Source organism: Galeopterus variegatus, unplaced genomic scaffold (genome assembly GCF_000696425.1).
Source record: "Galeopterus variegatus unplaced genomic scaffold, G_variegatus-3.0.2 Scaffold93, whole genome shotgun sequence".
Lineage (NCBI taxonomy): Eukaryota > Metazoa > Chordata > Mammalia > Dermoptera > Cynocephalidae > Galeopterus > Galeopterus variegatus.
Genome location: NW_007726204.1, coordinates 650,812 through 676,980, shown reverse-complemented (window position 1 = coordinate 676,980; position 26,169 = coordinate 650,812). Strand labels below are relative to the sequence as shown.

Genomic DNA, 26,169 nt, shown 5'->3' with positions numbered 1-26,169 from the left:
CCCTTTACCGGTCATCTGTTAAAAAAAAAAAAAAAAAGGAAAGTACATTCTGCTACACCAGGTGAATGAATGTAGAATAACACAGTGGCATAATATGACATTGTATGCCACCTAATGGGTTACAAACTGAAATACAAAATATCATCTACTAATCAAAATATTTAATCTGTACCTAATTGGGTCTCTAATCCTAACTTCCAGTTCATGGGAAATACTGGGGATAAAAGGGCACATTTTAAAATACTTTGAGAAAACAATGAGAAAAAACCAGACTATGAAATTCTATAAGTATTGTGAACTCTTTTTTTTTTTTTTTAAAAGATGACCGGTAAGGGGATCTTAACCCTTGACTTGGTGTTGTCAGCACCACGCTCAGCCAGTGAGCGAACCGGTCATCCCTATATGGGATCCGAACCCGGGGCCTTGGTGTTATCAGTACCGCACTCTCCCGAGTGAGCCACGGGCCGGCCCAAGTATTGTGAACTCTTAAAAAGTCAGTGTTGCAATGAAGTTGTGGGGGGGGAAGGCTGTTCTTATAAAAGAGAGGAAAAATGCATAACCAAATGCAATCCATGAATTTATTTTGATTCCTAAGTTTAAAAAAATAACCTACTAAAAGCATTCTTCACACGATTGAGAAAATATGAATATGGACTGAATATTACAGATTATGCAATTTTTGTTAATCTCCTTAGGTGTGAAGGTATACAGTGATTAAACAGGAGGCAGCCTTTATTCTTAGGAGATGGGATATGTCATGTCAACAATTTATACTCAAATACTATAGCAAAAATAAGTAAATACTATAGAGAAGCAAACCAGATATTACAGCATATTAACAATTTGCTGAACCTAGAGGACATACTAGTGTTCATGTACTATTCTTTTAATATTTCCAAATGGACAGTGGTCTTTCGGTTATTAGGTTCTAACTTATCATGAGTTGTGGACAGAAGAAGCAGACTGTAACATATCTTTTTAGCTTTGGAGAGGGAAAGCATTATAGCTCTCCCAGATTCTTCAAAAGCTTTATTCTTATAATCTTCACACTCATCATATCTAGAGTTTTTTTCCTCATGCTGATTTTCAGAGATGTGTTTTGATTTTAGAAAGTTTACTCTATTTTACTGGATTTTATTCACAATCACCCAAATTTAAGTAAGGAGTAAAAGATAAAGGACAGGTTTTACAAATTCCTTACACCCACAGGGTCTTCCTCTTACATGAATTTACTAATAGTACCACTAATGATAAAATTAAGAACAATAATATTTATTGAGCACATGTCAAACACTCTTCTAAAGGCTTTATTTTCTATTAATATTTCATCCTTGCAAAAATACTATTAGGTAGGTACTATTATTACCATTTTAAAAGTGAAGTACAGAGGGGAGAAGTGTTTTGCCAAATACCACACACAGGCCAAAGTGGAATTATGAAAATTATAGCAAAGACATACCATTGCTAAAGTCTTTCCCATGTTCTTTATATTAACAGAATCATGTTCTGTTACCATGCTATATAAAGTGTGGTCAATGTGCTGACACTGGTCCACAAATTGTTTGCTTCTGGTCTACAATGAGTTGAGGTAAGTGAGAGCAAATATTTAGAAACTTTAGCAATTTGATAGAGCTAATTTATGCCCGTTAAATTCAATAATAACAGATTGGGCTTTTATTTTGTATGTCTGTTTTCTTTCCATTCCATTTTTTTGGGAATCCAATATGATTGCATTTTATAGAAGTACTGTTCAACCGCAGTTTGCAGGGGAGAAAGTCCTTGATGGTTTGAGATACACTGTACCGGTATCAAGCTGTTAAAGTGTAACCAGGACTGAGAAATGCTACAGTTTCTCAACTCTTTAAACGAACATCTAACACCACTTCTGCTAAGTTCTGAGCATGAAGCAAAAGGGATTCCTACATGTTCCCTAACAGGTAAGAAATTTCTTAAATTACAAATTCTCTGCTGCTGTGAAAGGCATTTGCTAAAGGCCATCATGTCCTCTTTACATCATGCATAGGGTTTCCTCACTAATATGATTTCTCTGATGTAAAGTAAGTTGATCACTACGAATAAAGGCTTTCCCACATTCTTTACATTTATAGGGTTTTTCACCAGTATGAATTCTGTGATGTCGAGTAAGTTCTGAATTAACACTGAAGGCCTTCCCACATTCTTTACATTTATAGGGTTTCTCACCCGTATGAATTGTGTGATGTCGAGTAAGTTCTGCTTGAAGGCGAAAGGCTTTTCCACATTCTTTACAGCCATAAGGTTTCTCACCAGTGTGAAGTCTAAAATGTTGAGTAAGATGATACCGACGACTAAAGGTCTTTCCACATTCCTTACATTCATATGGAATCTCACCAGTGTGAATTCTTTGATGTAAGGTAAGTTGATAACTGCAAATAAAAGCATCCCCACACTCATTACATGTGTAGGGTTTCTCACCAGTATGAATTCTGTGATGTTGAGTAAGATGATAGTGACGACTAAAGGTCTTCCCACAGTCCTTACATTCATAGGGTTTCTCACCGGTGTGAATTCTGTGATGTTGAGTAAGATGATTGCTACGAATAAAGGCTTTCCCACATTCCTTACATTTATAGGGTTTTTCACCAGTATGAATTCTGTGATGCTGAGTGAGTTCTGTTTGAAAGCGAAAGGCCTTTCCACATTCTTTACATTGATAGGGTTTTTCACCGGTATGGATTTTATAATGTTGAGTAAGATTATAGCGTCGACTAAAAATCTTCCCACATTCTTCACATCCATAGGTATTCTCATTGGTGTGAATTCGCTGGTGTGAAATAAGTTGATTGCTACGAATAAAAGCCTTCCCACATTCCTTACATTCATAGGGTTTCTCACAAGTATGAATTCTGTGATGTCGGGTAAGTTCTGCCTGAAGACGAAAGGCTTTCCCACACTCATTACATATGTAGGGTTTCTCACCAGTATGAATTCTGTAGTGTTGAGTAAGATGATAACGACTACTGAAGGTCTTCCCACATTCCTTACATTCATAGGGAATCTCACCAGTATGAGTTCTCAGGTGTAAAGTAAGTTGGTAGCCACAGATAAAGGCCTTCCCGCATTCCTTACATGCATAGGGTTTCTCACCAGTATGAGTTCTGTGATGCCGAGTAAGTTCTGTCTGAAGACGGAAGGCTTTTCCACATTCTTTACATTCATAGGGTTTCTCACCAGTATGAATTCTGTGATGTCGAGTAAGTTCTGCATGAAAACTAAAGGACTTACCACATTCATTACATTCATAGGGTTTCTCACCAGTATGAATTTTCTGATGTTGAACAAGGTATGAGCCATGACTAAAGGCCTTCCCACATTCATTACATTTATAGGGTTTTACACCAGTGTGAATTTTCTTGTGTTGACTAATATGTCGTTGCACCCTAAAAGTCTTTCCACAAACCTTGCATTCATAAGGCCTTTCACCAGTATGAATTCTTTGATGTTCAGTAAGTTGATAATGAAGTCTAAAGGTCTTCCTACATTCTTTACATTCATAAGGTCTCTGCCCAGCATGAATTGTCTGATGTACTCTAAGGTCTCTAACACGACTAAAGGCCTTCCCACATTCTTTACACTCATAGGGTTTTACACCAGAGTGTGTTCTCTGATGTTCAGTAAGGTGATAATGAAGTCTAAAGGCCTTCCCACATTCTTTACATTCATAAGGTCTCTCCCCAGCATGGATTGTTTGATGTACTCTAAGGTCTCCCACTCGACAAAAGGCCTTTCCACATTCTGCACATTTATAAGGTCTCTCACCAGTATGAATTCTCAGATGCTGAATAAGGTATGACTGTTGTCTAAAGGACTTCCTGCATTCCCTACATTCATATGATTTCTCTCTAGCATGAACTTTCTGATGTAGAGGATAAGATATTTGTTTTTGGATTATTATTTGACTAACACAGTCCATCTGATGTCCCTCTTGTCTCTCAAATTCATGTTTGCACTGCAAACCATTTCTGAAAATGGTGTCCTCAGAGATGTAGGTTTTACTTTTTTCCACTGTCTGCAATTGAGATAAATATATTTCACAAACATCCTTTTCTGGAAATAACTTCTCAGTGACATATTTGCACTCCAAATCTGCAAGAAAACAAAAAGTGAAAGCAAACTAATGCCATAATGCTGTTTTTCTGTGTTGGTGGTGGGATGGGGGATTGCACCTTATAGTAGAAATAAAAGATAAACTGAAATAATACACCTTAGAAGTAAAAGGTTTTTAGAGTTGAAGTCAGCAAGCTTTTTCTATAAAGGGCCAGACAGTAAGATTTTAGACTTTGTGAGGCATAAGGTCTCTGTCACAGTTACTTAGCTCTGCTATTATAACACAAAGGCAGCCATGGACAATATGTAATTAAATAAATTAGCTGTGTTATAAGAACACTTTATTTATGAACACTGAAATTTGAACTTCAAAAAACTTTTATGTCAAAAAAATTCTTCTTTTAATTTTCTTCAACCATTTAAAAATGCAAAAACAAGTTGTAACTTGTGAGCCATGCAAAAGCAGGCAGTAAGCTATTTGGCCCATGGGCTACAGTCCGCTTGCTCCTGGCTCAGAGAACTCTAAATTACTGTAATGCAATTTGAAAGAAGGTAAAAAGACCTCAGAAAATAATGTGACTTTTACAAAGGGTAAAATAGGTTAGTAGGGGATAGATTAAGTAAGTGAATCTCCTATCTAGGATGGATTTAGGGGAGTTCCTTATATAAACTGCTTTTCAAGCACCAAATCAGATAAACTGAATGAAAATCTAGAGTAGCAAGTCCTAGATATCTGTAGTTTTCATCTTTTTCATCAGATGATTTTGATGAAGGACATTTTGAAAATCCGTACCTTAGGCTTTTTCTAAAAGCATCTATTTACCCTTAGAATAAATTTCAAACATATTACCATGGATAAAAAGCCATTGCTTATGTGTAAGATCCACACAAGCCACTGTCCTCTTTGTTCTCAATCTCCCACCACAATGCACTCTTTCAGATCCTAAAATATGCTACAACCTGTCCTATATCTTAAGGCTTTTTCTAGCCTGCTCCCTCTCCCAGGAATCCTCTGACTTTGGTTCTTGACATGGTGGGCTCCTTTTCATTGTTCAGATCTCAGATTAAGTGTCACTTCCTCAGAAAGGGTGTCCCTGCTGACCACATCTAAGTCAGTCCATGCTCTAGATTCCATATTCCAGTATCTAGTTCTGTGGATTTTCTCAGTTATGTATTCATTAATTTTCTCATTTATTCTGTGGATTTCCTTATGCCTACAATTTTCTAAGTATAGACACAATCTCTGTTTTAATTCCTGCCATTGAATAACCAGCTCTAACACACACAGGATGTGTTAAATAACAGTAGGACAAATAAACCACTGGATTCAAAAAGGTAATAAGGCAAGAATAAGTCACTGAGGAAGGCAGCTAAGTATAATAATAACTTAATTTCCCCAAATTATGCTACAGTTATGAATATATCTCCCTGATTCTAATCTCTGTCATCTTAGTACAGTGATTAAATATACTCTTTCCTACTCCACTTCTCTTACAAGTGGGCACATAGGTACATCCAAGATTACTCAGTCAAAGGCACAAATGGAAAAGTGTCAATTTTATATCTCACCATTCTCCAGTGACTTCTTGTTACCTTGAGCATAAGATATCTCTACCACTGTTTACACTGTGCCCTGCACACTGCTGTGGTTGCTTTTCTTCATCCCTATCCCAACTAAAGTACTGAGATATTATATTTAGTAAGCAACAGATGAGTTTTATTACTATTCATTCATCCCACCGATGCTCCAACTCACATCTATTCAATAATTATATTGCAGGTCCTGGCTAGTAGAGTAAGGCAAAGAAAATAATATAAGCATTAGGAAGGAAGAAAATAAACGCTGTTACTCCCAGATGTAACGGGTTACATGGTGAGTTAAATGTAGTGGGTTAAATGGTGGCTCCCAAAAAGATATGTGCAAGGCCTAACTCTCAGTACCTGTGAACGTGACCTAATTTGGAAAAAAGAGTCTTTTCAGTTGTAACTAAGTTAAGGATCTCAAGATAAGATCATCTTAGATTTAGGGTAGGCCCTAAATCCAACATACTTATCCAGATGTACTTATAAGAGTGAGGCAGAAGGAGATTAGACTCTAGACAGACGAGAGAAGGTGATATGAAGATGGAGGCAGAGACTAGAATGACATATCTACAGGCCAAGGAACGCCAAGGACTTCCAGCCACCACTATTCTTTTCATAAATTGTTGGATTCAAATGGCTAACATTTTGTTTAGACTTTTTGCATCTGTGTTTATGAAGGATATTGACTTATACTTTCTCATGTCTTTGTCTGGTTTTGATATCAGGATAATGCTGGCCTCGTAGAATGAGTTTAGAACTATTCCCCAAGTTTCTGGAAGAGTTGTGGACAGGTGGTACACAAATGTAAAAATGTAAAACTATAAAATTTCTAGAAAAAAACAGAAAAGCCTTGTAATTTGGGGGTTTGGCAAATACTTCATAGATATGATACTAAAAGCACAGTCCAAAAAAGAAAAAAGCGATAAATTTGATCCAATCAAATTAAGAGATATGCTATTCAAAAAACACTGTTAAGAGAGTGAAAAGCCAAGTAGTGGGAGAAAATATTTGTAAGCCACACCTTTGATAAAGAACTTGTATCTAGAATACATAAGGAACTCTTAAAAACCCATTAATCAGAAAATAAACAACTCAATTAGAAAATGGGCAAAAGATTCTAACAGACATTTCAAAGAAATATCGATGAGAAATTAAGCAATGAAAAGTTGCTCAAGATCATTAACCATTAGGGAAATGAAAATTAAAACCACCATGTGATGCCACCATACATCTATTAGTATAGCCAAAACTGAAAAGGCCGACCATACCAAGTGCTGGCAAGAATGTGAAAGAACTGGAACTCTTACAATCTTCTGCTGGGAAGGTAAAATAGTACAACCACTTTCCAAAACAGTGTGGCAGTTTCTTAAAAGTTTAAACATATATTTACTATATGATCCACCCATTCCACCCAAGATATTTACCCAAGATAAATGAGAGCATATGTCTATACAAAGACTTTTATATGAGTGTTTCCAGCAGCTTTATTTGAAATAGTCAAACACTGGAAATAACTCAATGTCTATCAAAGGTAAATAGATAAATTGTGATACACCCATATAACAGAATAGTGCTCAATAATAAAAGGAATGCAGTATTGATATATGTAACAACATGGATGAATCTCAAAATAATTATGCTGGATGAATGAAGCTAAATCAAAAATCAGGGGCTGACCAGTTAGCTTAGTAGGTTAGAGGGCTGTGTTGTAACACCAAGGTCAAGGGTTCAGAACCCTGTACCAGCCAGCCACCAAAAAGAAAAAAAAAAAAAAAAAATCACCACTGTATAATTCCATCTCTACAAAATTCTAGAAAATTCAAATTAATCCATAGTGACAGAGAGATGATGGGTGGTTGCCCGGGCAGGGGGTGGAAAGTGGCATGATGGAGGGATTACTTTTGGAGGTAATGGATATGTTTATTATTTGATTGTATAATAGTTTCACAACATACATGTGAACTTATCAAATTTTATACTTTAAATACATGCAGTTTATTGTGTACCAATTATATGTAAATAACACTGTTATAAAAAGTTATAGAAGTTGACACTTAACATTGATGCCTTTTTTTTTTTTTTTTCCCTTTTTGTCTTTTTCCATGTCCGGCAACGGATCGCAACCCTCAGTGTCGCCCCCGTACCGGACCGGGACCGGCAACGGGATCGCAACCCTCGGTGTTGCTCCCGTGCCTCGCTCAGCCAGTGAGCGGGAACCGGTCTGTATGTGGGATCCGAACCCTCGGCGGGAGCGCCACCGCGCTTCCCAAGCGGTGCACTATAGCAGTGCGCCACCGGGCCGGCCCCATTGATGCCTTTTATATTATGTAAATTATACCTTAATACATATGATTAAGAAAATACACTGTTCTATGACTCAGCAATTCCACTTCTACATATTCCCAAGAGAAATGAAAACCCAAGAGAAGTAAAAACATATGAACACAAAAATAATTCTACAAGAGTATTCAAATCAGTTGGCATAATCTGGTTTGGGAATAAACACAGATGACACTTGATCTCAGAACATTCACATTTGCAATTTATTCTGCTTGGAATGCTCTTCCTCAATCTTCACATGGCCTGAGACCTTACTTCATATCTCTGTTCAAAGGTCATATGTTGAACTTTTAAGAGAGAACAGAACTATGGTTACTAGAGGTGGAAAGGGGGATGGGAATGGGGAGAGGGAGGGTGGCTGAGAAATTAATGATCACATATTGTAATGATGAATAACTATACTGATTTGGCCATCACACATTGTACGCAACTATTGAGAGTCAATTTTATACCCCACAAGTATGTATAACCAATTATGCTTCAATAAAAAATAAATTGGAGGAAAAAAAAAAGTCATTATTTCAGAATGGCCTTTCCTGATCCTATCTAAATTAGCCCTTCCAACTCCCCAACATTCTGTCTCCTTACCCTGCTTAATTTTCTTCACCACACATATCAAAACCTGATATTATGTTTCCTCGTTTACCATGTTTCCCTTACTATAATACCAACATCTCCGTGGTGGTAGGAAAGTATATCAATAGTGCCTAAACTCTAGCACAGTGCTTTGTTTAGGTTAGGTGAATAGAGAATGTCTGTTGAATAAAACAATTTTAGGCAATGGAGGAATGAATATAAAGAGGACCTGGAAATATAGATAAAATGGTGGTCATAGGGCCTGCCCGGTGGTGCACTGCTACAGTGCGCTGCTTGGAAGGCAGCTATGCTCACCACTATACCACCAACGCGCTCTACAGTGCGCTGCTTGGGAGCGTGGCGGCGCTCCCGCCGAGGGTTCGGATCTCACATACAGACCAGTTCCCGCTCACTGGCTGAGCGAGGGGCGGGCACGACACTGAGGGTTGCGGTCCATTGCCGGACACGAAAAAAGACAAAAAGGAAAAAAAAAAAAATGGTGGTCATAGGGGAAGAAGGAAAGCAGCCCCTCTTTGAAGTGGGAGGGAACATAACAGGAGAAAAACAAGGAGTGTGGCAAATGGGGGCAAACTTCCTTTGGCAGCTCATGCTGAAAAATCTTAATGTTTCCCAGGTTTTGAGCCTTTTCTCCACAAGCCTTGGGCCTTTGAAGGGAGCTTTCCAAACAGCAACTCAAGGATGTGCCCCTTCCCTGACCCAGTGGGCCATAACTTCTGATGGCTTCCCCCTGCCTGATTTGCTGTCACTCACCTGTGTGCCAACTCCTTGTCCCTTCCTTCATTACCATCCAGGGCTCTTTCTCTTGCTCCAATAAAGTAATCACATCTGGCTTAGGAATGGTACATCCTGCTCACGGGAGAAGAAATGGCACATGTTGTAGAAAAAACAAAACAAACAAAACAAACCCCAAATACCCATAACCTCGAAATGACTTAATTTAGACTTGGTTACATTTATAATAAACTATAGGTCAAAATGGTACTTGATAAAGCCTTCACAGCAAAGAAGAAAAAGGACGCTGAAGAATATTCACATTAAAATGGACTCAATTATAGGACTAAAGAGACCAGGTAAGAGAAGTAGGTTTTACTACACCTTAAAAGTAAAATGTTTTTAGAGCTGAAGTCAGCAAGCTTTTTCTATAAAGGGCCAGGTCTGCTCTGCTTTTAAAGGTGGTATAGAGAGGGGTCATGTGAACACTCTGGAGCTCTATGGCCTGGGTTCAAATCTTCTGCCACCTACCAGCTGTGTGACCTTGAAAAGTTACTTACCTTCTGTGTGTTGCACTTTTATCAAATGCAAAATGGGACTAATGTTACCTACTTCACAGAGCTGTTGTGAGAATTAAGCGAATTAATATATGTGAAGGCTTAAAAGGATGCCTAGTATATAGTGTTATTTTGTTGTTACTATTTTGCTAAGGGAAATAAAATAAGTTTTCAAAAACACTTCCAGGTTCTTCCTCAGATATTCTTTCAATGGAAAATGCAAAATTCACAGACCGTAACTTTCAACCATAAAGCAGATTAAAGAGAATATGTCTCTTCTGGGATGGGGTGTGTCTGCTTGAATTTTATTTTATTTATTTATTTATTTTTTTTAAAAGATGACCGGTAAGGGGATCTTAACCCTTGACTTGGTGTTGTCAGCACCACGCTCACCCAGTGAGCAAACCGGCCATCCCTATATGGGATCCAAACCCGTGGCCTTGGTGTTATCAGCACCGCACTCTCCCGAGTGAGCCACAGGCCGGCCCATCTGCTTGAATTTTAAATGAATATTGTTAACCCAGTCTACCATTATATAATCCAGAGAGGCGATTCTGATACTCAAAGAAAACCAGAACCCTATTTTTCTTTTGCAGGTGGGCCAGACATTAACACAGAGCAGCTACAGGAATTCTGAGTATCCACACTATATGAAATCTGGTTTCTTTGAAAATGTCACATGATTCAAATCTGGGAGTCATTTAGAAAAACAGACAATAACAGGAACCCCAGAGGGAGAGGTGAATGGCACTGAAGGATGGGGAAGGTAAAGGCGCTTAACACAGGTGCCCATTTGCACCCCAACAATACTCCAATTATTTCTTTCAAAATAAGGGGAAGAAATTCAGCTGGCTTCTTAAAACAGAAAACTGAAATTTGACAGTGGAGGAATCTGATATTCCAGAAAACAGATTGTAAGTTATTTGGGTGGATAGCTTACCCAGTGAGATCAGGTTGCTGTAGTTCTCCAACATCACATCCCTGTACAAGTCCCTCTGAACAGGGTCCAGGCACTCCCACTCCTCTTGGGAGAGGTCTATGGCCACATCCCTGAATGCCAAGGACACCTGAAATGATGGACCTTTGTATTATAAAAAAAGTTTTAAATGTATTTTCAAGATGGAAAACTGCTTTGCAGAAAAGAAGCAATACTACAGGAAAGTAAACTGGAGTTCAAGCCTGCGACATGTGTAGAAGAATAAAAAATTAGTATTTCTGAAGTAGAGTGCCCATATACTTTTAAAGAATACTATCTGTTGATGCAAACAAAATGTCCTGTATACCATGAGATAACATAATTATCCAAGGGTCTGGGAATGAATAAAATAATCAAAGTTTCCCAATTAAGTAAAATATCATAAATACACACTCTGCCTATTATGTGCCTGCATTTTTAAGTTCTGAATAAATGTGAGTTCCATCATCCTCTCTTCCCTTCAAGAAACTGAAAAAAAAAATTTTTTTTCCCCAAAAGTACTCCAAAATCTTTATCTTATAAAATAGGACTTAATTGACATCATGCAATTTCATAGAAACTCAGGTTCATCATTATGCAAAATAACACCATAAGCATAGTTTTCAGTTAATATATTTATTGGCTGGCTCATTGTATCATCCATCTTGTGGAGATTATCAGACTAATCCTTCTTTTATACTTAGGCATTTAGGTTAGACAAAACATTTAGGTCTTACCCAATCCTGTGAACCTATTTCCATCCACAATTAGGGATTTGCAGCATCTTCTTATCTGCCATCCCCAACGTCCCTCACTTGCCTTGTTCCTGAGCTAAAGGACGCTGATGTAGAATGATCCACAATGACACCGATGTCACTGGAGACCAGCACAGCCTCCTCAACCACAAAACTGACCTTTGTCCCTCAGGGATCTCCTGGCTAGACCCCTGAAACCCCCATATACAGGCCCCAATCACACTCCAACTTGTTCTCTCAAGTCTCTGAAGGCATGAGATCTCACCTCATCCTCTGAGGCTGACTTGGAAGACATCTGGGATGGCAAACACTCAACACTAAATTCCATCCTATCGACCTGCAAAACTCATGTCTGTGGAGTCTAATGGGACCACCATTTCTGTGTCACAGAATCACAACTTTGATGATGGAAGCTCAAATATTTCCCCTGAAGGACTTCATCTTTTACTTCTCCATCAATGCTTCTGATAGAAGACTGGGCACATAGGTGAATGATGAATAGGTGAGCACAAGTAAAAGAAAAAAAGGAGAAAATGAGGAAGACACTAGTTGTTTGGCACAATCCTTTGCTGTGATCAGAGTCACTGTGGAGCGAGTTCAACAGCAGAGTTGTCTTAGGAAGGATGTCTCAGGATAATAAAAATAATCACACGAATTTTTTTTTTTTTTGGCAGCTGGCTGGTACAGGGATCTGAGCCCTTGACCTTGGTGTTGCAAGGTGGCACTCTAACCAACTGAGCTAACTGGCCAGTCCATGAATTTAAAACAGAATTTCAAGGAAGAGAAATATATTTCACTTAAAGGGACTGTGGAAAAAAAGGAAAAGGAACGCAAACTTACATGGGCCATGGTTTTAGAATTGCAAGAACTTGTCAGTTCTTCTTGGGCTTCCTCCACCAGAGAAGCAAAGAATCCAGGGAAGCCAGGGCTGAGGGAGGAACAAGTGACTTTGAGATTAGGTATGTCTCAGAATTCCCAAAACTACTTAAGTTAATGTAACCCTCTTTTTCCTTCATTTCTACTTCCAACCCCCCACACTACACATATAAATTGCGAGAGAGAAGAGGGAGTCTGGATATGGCCATGCTCTTCCTGTATCATGGGAAACCACCTGCACAAGTGTAGATACAGAGCAGAGGCCTCCTGTATGAAGCCAGACCAAGCACTCCAGCAGTAGAGTCTCCGGCCCACCCCAATTTCTGATGATGCTGTTCTATAGTTGACACTAAATTGTTAAGTGTTGCACTGAGCAGATCTTCTTTCATCCAAGTCCACCTTAGGGCTGAGGAGGGACTGTGCCATCTAAACCCGCATGTCATTCATGGCTTAGATATATGCCTGGACTCCACAGACATGAAGGCAGAAAAAAGCAGGTAGCCTTTCCCATTGCAAAACCACACTTCCCCACATAGAGTCCTTCCCCAGCCAGAACTACAGCCCCCAGAATCCTCTGGGCTCTGTTTCCAACCAATCCCTGTTTCCTAATCAAGATCATCTATACAGCTTTCCTGCAAGAATTCACTGACCACCCCAATATCTGAATATCAAGACTGGGGAGGTGTGAATTCAGTCCCATGGTTGCCAGGTGGTAACAACAAAAATAGATATTTTTAGGATCTTCTACATGGTGGGTCCTTTATCACATTAACATTTAATCATGCAACGCAGTTATCTCCATTCAAGAGATGAGACAGTGGAGGCTCAAAGTAAAGTTTTTTCCTGAATTCACAGTAAGAGACAGACCTGTGTTTTGAAACCATGTTTCTATAAATACAAAGCCACCTCTCTTCCAAATCTGACTTTTGCCTCTGAAGCTCATTATTTCCTCCTATGAGTGAAACCTGAGCATGGGTAATTCACTAAAAATAACATCATCCATCAAAGTTATTAAATTTCAATACAATTAAGGACATAATTGATAAAGAAATAACAATTCACAGTTATTAGACTGGCAGATTTAAAATACTAAAATGATATGCCATATGGGCAACATCACGGGGAAATGGATACTTTGTAGATGCGATTGATTTGTACAACCTTAAAACAGTGCATATATAGAAGTATGTGAAAGAATTTAACAATACAAACCTACTTCTGGGACTCTGTCCAAAGCAAATGATTGTAAATATGTATTAAAGTGTACGAAGGGATGGCGAGGTTCAGCATTGAGTCCAGCAACAGCTGACTTGTTAAGTATATTACAGACCATCTACATAATGGAATATTAAGTAGATATCAAATACTGTGCTAAATTGGAGACAATACTTAAAGGATGTGGAAAATATCTAGGATATATTACAAACAGAAAAATTAGGTTAAAAACCAGAGTGTACAATATAACTACATTTGTAAAACACACACACATATATATAAAGAAAGAAAATAAATGACAAACAGGCAGAAATTAAGACAGAGAAAGAATTTCAAAAATGTACATACGTCAACACTGCTGCTGATCTGCATAACATTACTTGATATTCTTTTAAAGTACAATCCATAAATTTTTAAAGCAATTTAAAATATACACATACATACATACATAGTTCATTTTGATGAGAGAACATTCTTCCTTTCTTAAATAATCTTCTTTTGACTTTGGAGAAAAAGCTTAAGATAATGTAAAAACAGCTGTCATACTTTTATTGAATGTCTTTTTTCCCTTTAGCACCTTACACCTGAACCAACTCATTGATTTTTTTTATATATATCCATGTATATTAATGGACTGCAACATCTTGTACATTGATGCTGGTCACAATGAGGCTTCTTTCCATATACTCCTGATGGATGTATTCCTGACAGTTTATTTTCCTCTGAAACTGTACTTCAGCCACAATGCCCTCCAAACTGCTGCTGAATAATCTTGTCCAATTAGTCTCACTTTGAATCTAACATCATTACAATAAAAACTTAAGGTATAAAATTGTGCTGTCCCACTCAACAGCTGATAGCCACACATTGCTATTTAAATCAAATTTTAAATTAAACAAAATTAGAAATTCAGTTACTCAGCCATACTGGCCACATTTCTGGTCTTCAATAGCCACATGTGGCTAGTAGCTACCATACTGGAGAACACAGAACATATCCATCATCATACGAAGTTCTATTGGATAGCACTGGACATTTCTTTCCTATGAACTCCCAAGGCATGTGACCTTATTTTCTCTAGTGGCTTTTATTACCTTCTACCTTGTATTTATTCAGTCCATTCTGATTTTAAGTTCTTTGCTGTAAGGTAGCAACTGTTTTCAGTTCTTATATTCCTCTAACTACTATCACAAGATCCAACATACTATGAGCCCTTATGTCTGACATTTGACTAAAATTCCATTTTTAGGCATTTTTCCCTCAGGAAATGGTTATAAAAGTAAATTAATATATATGTATAAGATGTTTATCATATAACAACTTATAATAACCAAATATTATAAATATAAATAGCTATAGTGGGCAACAGGTTAAATAAATTGTGGTCAGTTATGACGGCACACTCAGACCTTATTAGTACTGATTATATTGGTCCATATTTATTGTTGGAGGAGGACATCTATGTTGAATCACTGATTGATACAGAAAAATTAAAGAAGTATAGGCCGCCCCGTGGCTCACTCGGTAGAGTGCGGTGCTGATAACACCAAGGCCGCGGGTTCGGATCCTGTATAGGGATGGCCGGTTTGCTCACTGGCTGAGCATGGTGCTGACAACACCAAGCCAAGGGTTGAGATCCGCTTACCGGTCATCTTTTTAAAAAAAAAAAAAAAAGTATGTACAGTTATGGGTGGGGTTATAATGTTGTCATTGATAACACAGACTCTGTTGTCAGACTTTCAGAATGTGAATCTTAGTCTGACAGCTACTAACTTTTCAGTTAGTTTATTGGTAAACCAGAGATAAGAACAGCACCTGTCCCGTAGGGCTATCATGAAGATTGAGTTAACACATTTACTCCACTTAGTAACATATAATTTGTTAATAAAAGTTAGAGAGTATTATCAAAATAAAGAACACTATATGTCCTTTATTCCATTGTTATTAAATAAAATCATTTTCTATTGTTTCCTTTTTTATACCAAAATTTGAATCTCATGCCCACTCTTTTTTACATCTATACTTTAAATATTTTAGAGCCAAGCCTTGAAAATGCAGTTAATTTCAATTAACAATATTAGCAAAGCAGAATCTCAGAAATCTGTTTCTGAAATCAAGAAATCTGTCCTTGTCCCTGTAGTTACTAAAGGGGAGACATCATTCTTCAACATAAAACCAGCTAAAAGAATCTAATAAGGCATTAAATGAAGCACTTTAACGTCTTGTTCTCCTGTCCTATGTAAAGATTTACAAGAATATTTATAGCTATTACCATCTTATTCTGTTTTCTACTATTATAAATCTGTTCTACAAAATGGCATTTGCATAATGGAACCTTAAATGATGCCTGGACAAGAGAAAGTATTGCTATGTCCTGTAAAAGCAACCTTAAAAATCCCAAAAGATTCGAAAAAAAAAAAAAAAATCCCAAAAGAAGTGTAATCCTGAAGGGTTATCTTATTTGATAAATTGTGCCATAATAATTACCCTTCACTGATTTGTATAATCCTAAAAGGTGTATATACCTGGAAGGTTAATCAAACTTAGAGGGGTTCCTTGGTACTTCCCTCTTCCCCTGTACGTATGGAGATATAAAAATGTTATGGTTATGTAGAATTACTTTTCCTAACTAGGAGTTGGATAGTCTCTTTGTCATTTGAATGATCAATTAGTGTAATTTCTATTCTGCAGGAAGAAAAGTGCGCGCGCGCACACACACACACACACACACACATATACACACACACGGCTACTTCGAAAAAATCGTGGAAAAGGGCTGGCTGGTTAGTTTAGTGGGTTAGAGTGCAGCCTTACAACACCAAGGTCATGGGGCTTGGATCCCCTTACCAGCCAGCAACAACAACAACAACAACAACAAATTTTCATGGGAAAATAGAATTAAAAGATAATATGAATCTTTTCATGAACTTTTGAAGTATCTTCGTAAAAGTGTACAGAAAATTTTGCTAAAATATATCTCCCCAAAATATTAATAGTGATAGTGATGCTAGGGCTATTTTACCTTTCTTCTTTGTAAGTCCTTTATGTAATGTAACCAAATTCTTTACCAAAAGTGAGCACTAATTTCATAATCAGAAGTACACAATAAATCTATACCCAATTTTAAAATAAAAAATTTTAACATGGTAGAAGCAAATTCGTTTGACAAATGTGGAAACAGTAAGAAAATCACTGTGATTGTTATAAATAATGCCTACCAGTTCTTGAACATTCTTCTTCAATACAAGACTTTTTTTTTTACCATTACAATTCTTCTTTGAATGAACAAGTCAAGGCAGGTAGCATCTGCAGACTGAATAAGAAAATCTGTGCAAAGCAGACAGAGCAGTGTTTGGTTCTCCTCTACGTCTCCATGAATAATCAATTGAAGTATCATTTTGGATATAATCCTTGTAAATGTCTTTAAATCCCAATATTAGTAAATGAGATTCATACAAAATTAAAATTTGACTATTATTGTTCATCACTATGAATATTACTTTACCTCACATATACATTTTTTTCCTATGATTAACTCTTTAGAAACATAAATCTCAACTCATTGATTCTATGGAAAATCCCTGCCCAAGTTTACACAGATTTCTATGCTCAGACTTCCAATCACATTCCCACTCCTAAAAGCCTACAAAGCAGATAACCATGCCACTTACTTACTGACACCAGTCAAACCATCTCTGACCCTACTATACTTTTCTTTTTTTTTTTAAAAAAGATGACCGGTAAGGGGATCTTAACCCTTGACTTGGTGTTGTCAGCACCACGCTCAGGCAGTGAGCGAACCGGCCATCCCTATATGGGATCCGAACCCGTGGCCTTGGTGTTATCAGCACCGCACTCTACCGAGGGATCTTAACCCTTGACTTGGTGTTGTCAGCACCACGCTCAGGCAGTGAGCGAACCGGCCATCCCTATATGGGATCCGAACCCGTGGCCTTGGTGTTATCAGCACCGCACTCTACCGAGGGATCTTAACCCTTGACTTGGTGTTGTCAGCACCACGCTCAGGCAGTGAGCGAACCGGCCATCCCTATATGGGATCCGAACCCGTGGCCTTGGTGTTATCAGCACCGCACTCTACCGAGTGAGCCACGGGCTGGCCCCCCTACTATACTTTTAAGCTGAGGTCTTTGGAGCAGATCAATGATGTGATTTTACCTAAACATTAATTTCAATAAAACAAAGTTTTAACCGTAGACTCCAGGATATGCATTTCTCTACCATTATAAAAAGCGAGTTCAAAACCCTGATAATACCTGGTGCCTTGGACTGAATGTCCCTCCAAAACTTAATCCCCACTGTAACTGTTGAGAGTGGAAAATCCTATTATGGTAATTGAAAGGTGGGGCCTTGAAGAGGTGATTACATTGTGATGACTGTACTGTCATAAATAGATTGATCCATTCTTGGAACAATGGGAGTGGTACTGGTGGCTTTAAAAGGAGAGTGAATGAGGAGTTTACTCTCTCTCTGCTCTGCCATTCTACCCCTGTGTCACTGTCACCACCAAGGTCTTCACCAGATGCATTTCCTGGCCTCTGTACTTCTCTTTTAAACTAAGCAATAAATTTTGTCTTCTTTATAAGTTACCCAGTTCCAAGTATTTTGTTATAAGTAACAGAAATGGACTAATACACCCGGCCAGAGCCTGTGACATGCTCCACCCAGTGCGACATCTGTGCAGCAGGCTGTGCAAACACACAATGTGACATGAGAATAGTGACCCTCGGGCCGGCCCGGTGGCGCACTGCTATAGTGCACCGCTTGGGAAGTGCGGCGGCGCTCCCGCCAAGGGTTCGGATCCCACATACAGACCGGTTCCCGCTCACTGGCTGAGCGAGGCGCGGGAGCAACACCGAGGGCTGTGATCCCGTTGCCGGTCCCGGTCCGGTACGGGGGCGACACTGAGGGTTGCGATCCGTTGCCGGACACGGAAAAAGACAAAAAAAAAAAAAAGAATAGTGACCCTGGCAGGTGGGAACAGAGCCCCTCAGAAAGACATGAAAGATGTAGAGACAAACTCACAGACATAGGTTGTCCCTGTCATGCAGACAGACACACCCAGAGACAGATGGAAACAGACCTCCTCACTGATTTACTATTACAGCACACACATTTACGGGGACACTCAAAGGAAAACACATCCGTCTTCATAAATTCAGACACCAGGAAGACAGGACATACCTACTGGGAAACACTGTCACAAACAACAAAGCCAGAGAGACAACTGGCCCTCCCTCACTCTGTCTGATACCCACACCTAGAGGGAGACACTGTTTCACATACACACTGGAAGCAAAAAGAATCTTGGACAGCAGCAATTCCACATGCAGAAATGTAATTACACAAACTCAAAGACAGAAACTCAAAGACATTCTTGGAGGAGCACATCCTCCAAAACTTTCCAGAAACTCCATTATGGAGACTCTTTTTTGTTTGTTTTTTGGCAGTTGGCCAGTATGGGGATCCAAACCCTTGTCCTTGGTCTTATAATATATTATTCTAACCAACTGAGCTAACGGGCCAGCCCCCTGTTATAGAGACTCATTAAACAAATCATCATCTAACAAATATTTTTTGAGGTTTCCTCTTTGCCAGGCATTCTCCTTGATGTTGGGAATACAATGGTGAATGAGACACAGTCCCTGTCCTTAGAGGCACACCCAGAGGAGGAAGCTCCACCCCCTCCCTTCAAGACACCAAATTGGGAATACGCCCCTAAACCTCTACCCCAGGTACACACCCGAGAAACTGATCTCCCTGCCCACGTTCATTCAGTAGGTGCCGCCAAGGCGTGGGGCCTGCAGAACACAGTCACACTAAAAGAATATACCACCACCCCAAATACACAGGCACACTGTCAAGAGAAACCCCAAGGACGTCCATTACCAGAAGCACACCTCCAGGCTCAGAAAGCTTCAGAATTCAGCCCTCCGGCAATATACATACACCCAGCAAAGCACACATACTCAGGAGCCTGGAGAGGGCGCATACAGACTCACCCCTTCTAGAGAAAGACTCAGCACTGTGCAAGACACCCTCTTCCCCCACTCCCCGCAAAGGTAGCCACAGACCCACCCACAGTCAACAACATCATCACAAAGACATGTGCCTAAAGATGGATGCCCGTAGAAACGGGGGCACACTCTGAGCATCCTGGAAATCCAGTCACACGTGGTGAGTGTACCAGCCAATACCCCTGCCCAGAGGAAACACTCTCAAAGCTCTTGGTCAAGTCGCCCTCAGAGGATTTCTGAGACCCAAATGCACGTTTCCAAGCACAAAGTCTCAGACATTCTGTCACAAAGACATGGTTTTGGGTTCACACCGGTGCAAACATAGGTGCACACGCCAAACACAGGACAGACATCTTTTCAGGGAGACTCAGGGGACCTTTGACCCAGAGACACATTAAGACTCAGCCATGAGCTCCAAAACACCTCCCCAGAAGCACAGGAGAGGTTCTAACACAAGCTAAAACTGGTTTCCAGACGTTATTGACCAGCACTCCCAGTAAGAAATCTGTTTCTCAACCCAACCCAGTGCGTAGTTATAGACAAATATATGCCCCTCCCCACAAAGAAGTTTCTATTCTACGTTTTTCTTTCTTTTTCTTTTTCTTTTTTTTTTTCTTTACTGCTGTTTAAAGAAACAGCACTAAACTGATTTGACAGCCTCCTGGGTCAAACCCTGTTTGAAAATACCACTCTAAAAGAAACAACCAAAAAAAAAAAAAAAAGTTCAGAGGGATGATTTTCAAAATGAGGAGAGAGACATTTGGAGGCCAGTGACGAGGAGGATCCATCTGCATGATCCATGATTCACCTGGAAGGAAGGTCTAAGAGAGGTCACTGGGCATTTCAGGAAAAGAAAAGAAAATGTTTACATGTCCTAAATACAAAAGTGCACTTAGGAAACACAAACTAACCTGGAACTGGACTTTTAGACGTGCTACAACATTTTTTTCCTCTTCCTCAGGATCCTTCTTTTGACGAAAGGCAGGATTGGGGAAGAAGGAAAATCATGAGACACCAAACTTTCTTAGAGCACAGGCCGGCCTAGCAAATCCCCTCAGGGCCGCATCTGCTCTGACGTCACACAAAAAACCAGATGCAAGAGGAAGGATGGAACCTGTCTCTGAATTCACAGCAGTTTTCCAGGATCGGAGGTATGGAAATACTGTGGTTCTGAAAAACGCAGCTGCCTACACAGCACCCCCAAGTGGGAATCCTTCCATCATGTCGTCCCAGGAGTCTGTTTCAGGGACACTTCTAACTTAAAAGTCCAATCCCAGACCCAGGTCTATGCCTTCTCGCTGGGAACCTTCATCCTAGGGCTCAATATTTGACTTTCCTCTTGGGGACACTGCTCTGTGCAGACACTCGGGGCTGTGAGGAGAGAGGGCGGGGAAAGCAGCAGGAACCTGGAACTGCCAGTGACACACACCAAAGTGCCAAGCACCAGTCTCAGACTCACAATTGCACTCACCTTCATGAAGGCCCAACCCGGTGGCAAGAGCACAGTCGCGCGCGTACACACACACACACACAATCTGTCACACTTGATCACACAATCCCCCTTCTGGGCGCCTCACGCACGCACAGGCCTGAGGATCCCTCCGGACACCACACGACATGTCCGCGCCCCAGGGCTCCTCACTTTGGACGACAGCCTCATACCCACTCCTGCGCCTCACCTAGCGCCGACTTCTTTTCTAGATGCGACCAACTCACCCGGTTGGCTGAACCATTAAGAACATGGACAGGGGCTCTCGGGGTCCAAGCTATCGCCGTCCATGGGGCTTCTGGGAAATGTAGTCCGCAGCCGGAAGCTGATGCGCTTGGCCTCCGATTGCGCAGGCGCAGGCGCGCGCGGATCCGTTAGCTACTGCAGAGGTCCCAGGGACCGGCGCGGGAGACTGAGGAGAGCTCACTCTCTGGGGTCTGTCTGGGCTATCCAAACCTCGCGAAACTGCCTGAGTGCCGGACTGCGGGGGACATCCATGGGTGCGACCCCGAGGACGAGAGCTTGCGGGACCGGACGCGAGCTCCGCAAAGCGGAATTTTGTCTGTTTCTTCCTCTGAGGTAGTCCCAGCGCCTGGTACACAGCAAGCGCTCGATATGTGTATCTTAAAGAATGGGTGCGTGGCCCTTTGTACCTGGCTTTGTGAGTGAGTGTGCGAGTGTGTGTGTGTGTCACTGAGGGTTGTGGGATCGACCTCGCCTGTCTGGCGGTGGGTGGGTTGTGTTTCTGTGTGTGTGTGTAATTCTTTGGGTATAGTGAACCAAGCGACTTCTGACTGTCGGGGGAAAGCCACAGAAAGCAGCCTGGGAGTGTGATTTTGTGACTGTGAGCAATGAAGTGACAGGCTCTATGAGAGATTGTGGCTGTACTGACTGTAACAGAGTGTGACGATGTGTGAGTGATGGTATGGGTATGTGTGTCGCTGTGTGCGGGGAATTGTTGAGTGATAGGGTGCGGCAAGGCTGTGCGAAGATGGATATGTATGGTTTTGAGTATCTGGATATAGAATATCACGGGTGTCACTGGAAATGTGACTGTGTGTGTATGATTGTGTGCAACATAGGCCTATACTTCTGTGGAATAAAGAGAATATGTTGAGTCCTTTTGGAGCGTCAGCTTTATTTAAAGGTTTGGACTAAAGAGTTTCAATTTACCTGCCAAATAATTTTGTCTTTTTATATTGAATCAAATTAATTTTTTATAGAGAAAAATGCAAATTATAGTGACTTTTTTTTAATATGAAGAATTCTTTCCATTCTTCTGTACTGTTAAGTGTCTTTGAGAGATAAATTTGAAAAGCTGGACTGAGGAAATAGCTTTATACTTGGAAAGGCAGAGTGGCATAGAACAATAAAAACAGAATTAGGAAGTCAGGTGTCCTAAATTCTAGGTCAAAATTTGTCAGTCCTAACTTCTGAAGAGGAAACCTGGCTGATAAAGGTAAGGAATATGGCTAAGACCATGCAAAGTTAGTTTATCAGAGAACTACTTGTCTTATTTCAAATTATAACACATTTTTTCTTCCTGTTCCCTTTCTGAGAAGCTCAGTCCTAAATCTATAAGGTTGGCTCAGAGCAGGGACTCAGAGCCTTAGCAAGGTAAGAAGGGTGTTCATGCAGGGATTGGCTTGGTACAGGGTGCCAGATCCTAATAGGGGGCATTCCAAGTGGTGGAACGGACCAGCATGAAGTGTAAACCTGAGCAAAGTAAGGAGGGCGTTCATAAGGATGACTACTCAGCGTGGAATTTCAGAGTCCAAACAGGTGAAGAGAGCATCTGGGATGTGTGCTGCCCAGCGCTGGGTGTTGAAGCCCAGATGGGAACATTCATGTGGGTGGGAATGATGGTTGGTGAATATCAGAACCCAAGTGGGGTGAGGTGAGCGTCTGCATGGGATAGGGGTTAGCTGCAGTGATGCAAGTTCATAGTCACAGGGGGACTGATCAAATAAAAAATATATATTAAGGGCAATGGGAGCCAGGCTGTTCCTTGCCAGAGCAGGAAATTACAGATATGGAAAGGAAGAATGCTAGAATGAATCTTTTGATTTTAGATCGAAACCAGATTTAATGGTTTGAACTCACAAGTATCTATATGTATAGATATAAAAATAAATATAAGCAAGTGCTGGACAACTGAGGTCCCCAGACTCACTTCTGGGGTTTGTGCTATCCTGCTGTCCCTTACAGAGCTCTGGGTTCCAGCATCTGCCCAGCCTGATGTGTCCCTGCCTCAGCAGGAGGAGCCACAGTGCTGAGCAGCTCCACTTGGGCCTCATATCCTATTGCATGAGAAAGTATGTGCACCCTAAGATCCTGAAGAAAAGGCACAATGTCCGTGTAGTGTTTAGGGATAGTTTGTAAAGGCAAGTCAAAGCAGTGATGCAGTCACTGGGACCTTGACCACCATCTTCTTCTGGTTGAAAGTTATGCTTCATCATCATCTTCCTCTTTCTCCGAGGCTGACATGGAAGACAATGTTTGAGTCATCTGGATGGCTGTGGTGTGATCTGTGCCATTGTGACATGCATTCTGGTCTGTGCAGAGTTTGTGGTGATGTTGTCATGTTGCTGCCTTGGTACTCTGATCAACAGAGTCATTTTTTTTTTCCTTTTTGTCTTTTTTACTGACCGGTAACGGGATCGCAACCCTCAGTGTCGCGCCCGTACCGGGGACCGGCAACGGGATCACAACCCTCGGCACTGCGCCCGCACAACACTCAGCCAGTGAGTGGGAACCGGTCTCCACATGGGATCCGAACCCTCGGCGGGAGCGCCGCCGCACTCCCAAGCGGCGCACTCGCCAGTGCGCCACCGGGCCGGCCCAACAGAGTCATTTTTAACTGCTTAGAAGTATGCACACTGCCATCTCATCTGAGCTATGCTTACTGGCCCCAGGTAGTACCCAAAGGAAATGTTACTAAAAAGTACATGAAGCTTGGGGAAATGATAGATATGTGTCCAGAGTGTTGCTTTGTCAAGCTAGGGTGTGCTCACCATTGTAGTAATTGCAAAAGATGTATTTGGAAAATGGATCATCACTGCTCATGGGTGAACAATTGTGTTTTTTTCTTTTTCTTTTTCTTTTTTCCCCCTGTGTGGGCAAACAGTTGTGTAGGAGAAAAGAATCAGAGGTTTATGTGCTCTTTACTGTGTATATAGCTCTCTCTACAGTTCATGCTCTAATTGTCTCTGGATTTCAGTTTATCTCCTGTGTTTGAGGGAGTGGACCGATACAGTGATTTTTCACGATTGATACTGTAATCCTGTTATTTTTGTCCCTTGAGGGTCTTTTGCTTTTCACTTTCACTGAAATTATGTTTGGCACCTAAATCCATCAATATGCAACAATGCAAACAGATTGGGAGACTGAAAAGTGAAAAGCCAACCTGGAAGCAGAGGCTTCCAAGAAAAAGGATGAGATCTGTCTTTAGGGGCTTTCTTTACTCCCACGAGTGAAACCCTTTGGAGGATTCTGATTTAGGCAACTTCAAATGAGAACCAAAAAAAGAGGACAAGAGTTCTCTGTCTGAGGCCTCTCTCGTCATGCTGGAATTTAACATACTTTAAATTATTTGTTTGGAGTCTGAAAAAAAACATCAGTAGCTAATCTATAACCAGTGGGGGAAACAACCTACACAAACCAGTTGTTTTCAATAAGCAGAGTTGTATATACTTATAGTTGAGGAATATAGATTTTTCAAACTAATAATTGGATGGTGCTTTAATTTTTCATCTGGTATGTGACCACACAAGGAAGCCAAATGTCTAATCTTACCACAGTTATGATTTTCCTTAAAAATACTTTGTGGGGCTTCCAGTCAAGATGGCAGAATAGATGGTGCTCAGCATCACTCTCTCCCACAAATCAACCAATTTACAACTATTAAAAAGCAATGACAGCTAAGCTGGGGCCACTAGAGCTCAGGGGAAGAGGAGGAGAGACTTACAGAGTGCTTGAAGGCGGGAGAAGCCATAATGAGAGAAAGAAAGGACCACCATGACCGTTTCAAGCCCAGGATGCTTTAAGACTGTCCCTGGTGAGCACACAGAGCAAGAGCTGGCAAAAGCTGTTGCTGTGCCCTTCCTATGAAGTTGCTTGGATGTAGCAGGGGAGAAGAGGGCCAGCAAGACCACTAACAGGGCTCCATGAATGCACATAGGAGTGAGGAGCCACAACAACTGAAAAAAGGAGCCACTCAGAGGCCAGTGACTCATCACAAGGGACTAGGCATGACCCTTCCCACGAGAAGTGTTTGGAGTATAAGTGGTGGGGGAAACAGGCCACTGGAGAAACACGAGCACAGCAAGGACAGCTGATCTGCCCTGCAATCAGCACAGGCCCACTCTTTGTGGACTGGTCAGGAATATAGAACTGCAGGGCGAGCAGTTTGCTGGAAAGACTCAGGTCCAGACTAGAGTTTCTACACAACCCAGGTGTACCGGATCTCACAAGACCTGGAAATATCTACAAAGTCAACCATTAAAACCAGAGCTGCACAAAAAACCTTCCCCAGGGAATCAGCAGCAAAGCAGCAATTTGGCTCAACTACAGGGCTCAAGTGTTGGTCCCCACAGGAAGTTCCCCCATTTTAGAAGTAAGCAAAGGACAACAAATTAGTTCCATTGCAGAGTTTAAGTAGTGGAAACAGCAAATAATCTAACACAGAACTGAAAGAAAAAACAAAATACCCACAGACCAGAGACAAAGTTTGATATTGACTAGTAAAGGTCTCACTTCACCAAAGAACACCTGTAAAACCTAGAAGGACTGGAAGCCCCCTGGGCCCCCAAGCCAAGGAGCGGGGAGGGCCGAGTGCCTCAGCCATGCCCCCTGACACATAACCAGCCCAGCAATGACGACCACTGAGCCACTGCAGGAAGCACCTGGGATCCCAACCCAGGGCAGTGGAGAGCCGAGGGCTTCGGCCACACCCCCCTGACACCTGTAT

General features: G+C 40.9%; 1 protein-coding gene and 1 pseudogene across 2 annotated transcripts; one reads left to right on the top strand and one right to left on the bottom strand.

The window, feature by feature from the left end:
* Positions 1–552: 552 nt before the first annotated feature.
* ZNF546 (zinc finger protein 546) lies at positions 553–21,489 on the bottom strand. Of its 2 annotated transcripts, none has more exons than XM_008582301.1 (5): positions 21,428–21,489; positions 12,426–12,513; positions 10,816–10,942; positions 9,358–9,453; positions 553–4,125 (listed from the first exon to the last, which is right to left on the bottom strand). In XM_008582301.1, exons 1-5 carry the CDS (start codon positions 21,451–21,453, stop codon positions 2,009–2,011), a joined length of 2,454 nt encoding a protein of 817 aa, XP_008580523.1. In that variant the 5' UTR covers positions 21,454–21,489; the 3' UTR covers positions 553–2,008. The 2 variants fall into 2 exon arrangements, with proteins under 2 accessions (XP_008580523.1, XP_008580531.1); XM_008582309.1 differs by lacking the exon at positions 21,428–21,489 and adding an exon at positions 20,623–21,087.
* On the top strand, positions 21,490–24,750 carry LOC103598569 (annotated as a pseudogene).
* The last annotated feature ends 1,419 nt before the right edge of the window (positions 24,751–26,169 follow it).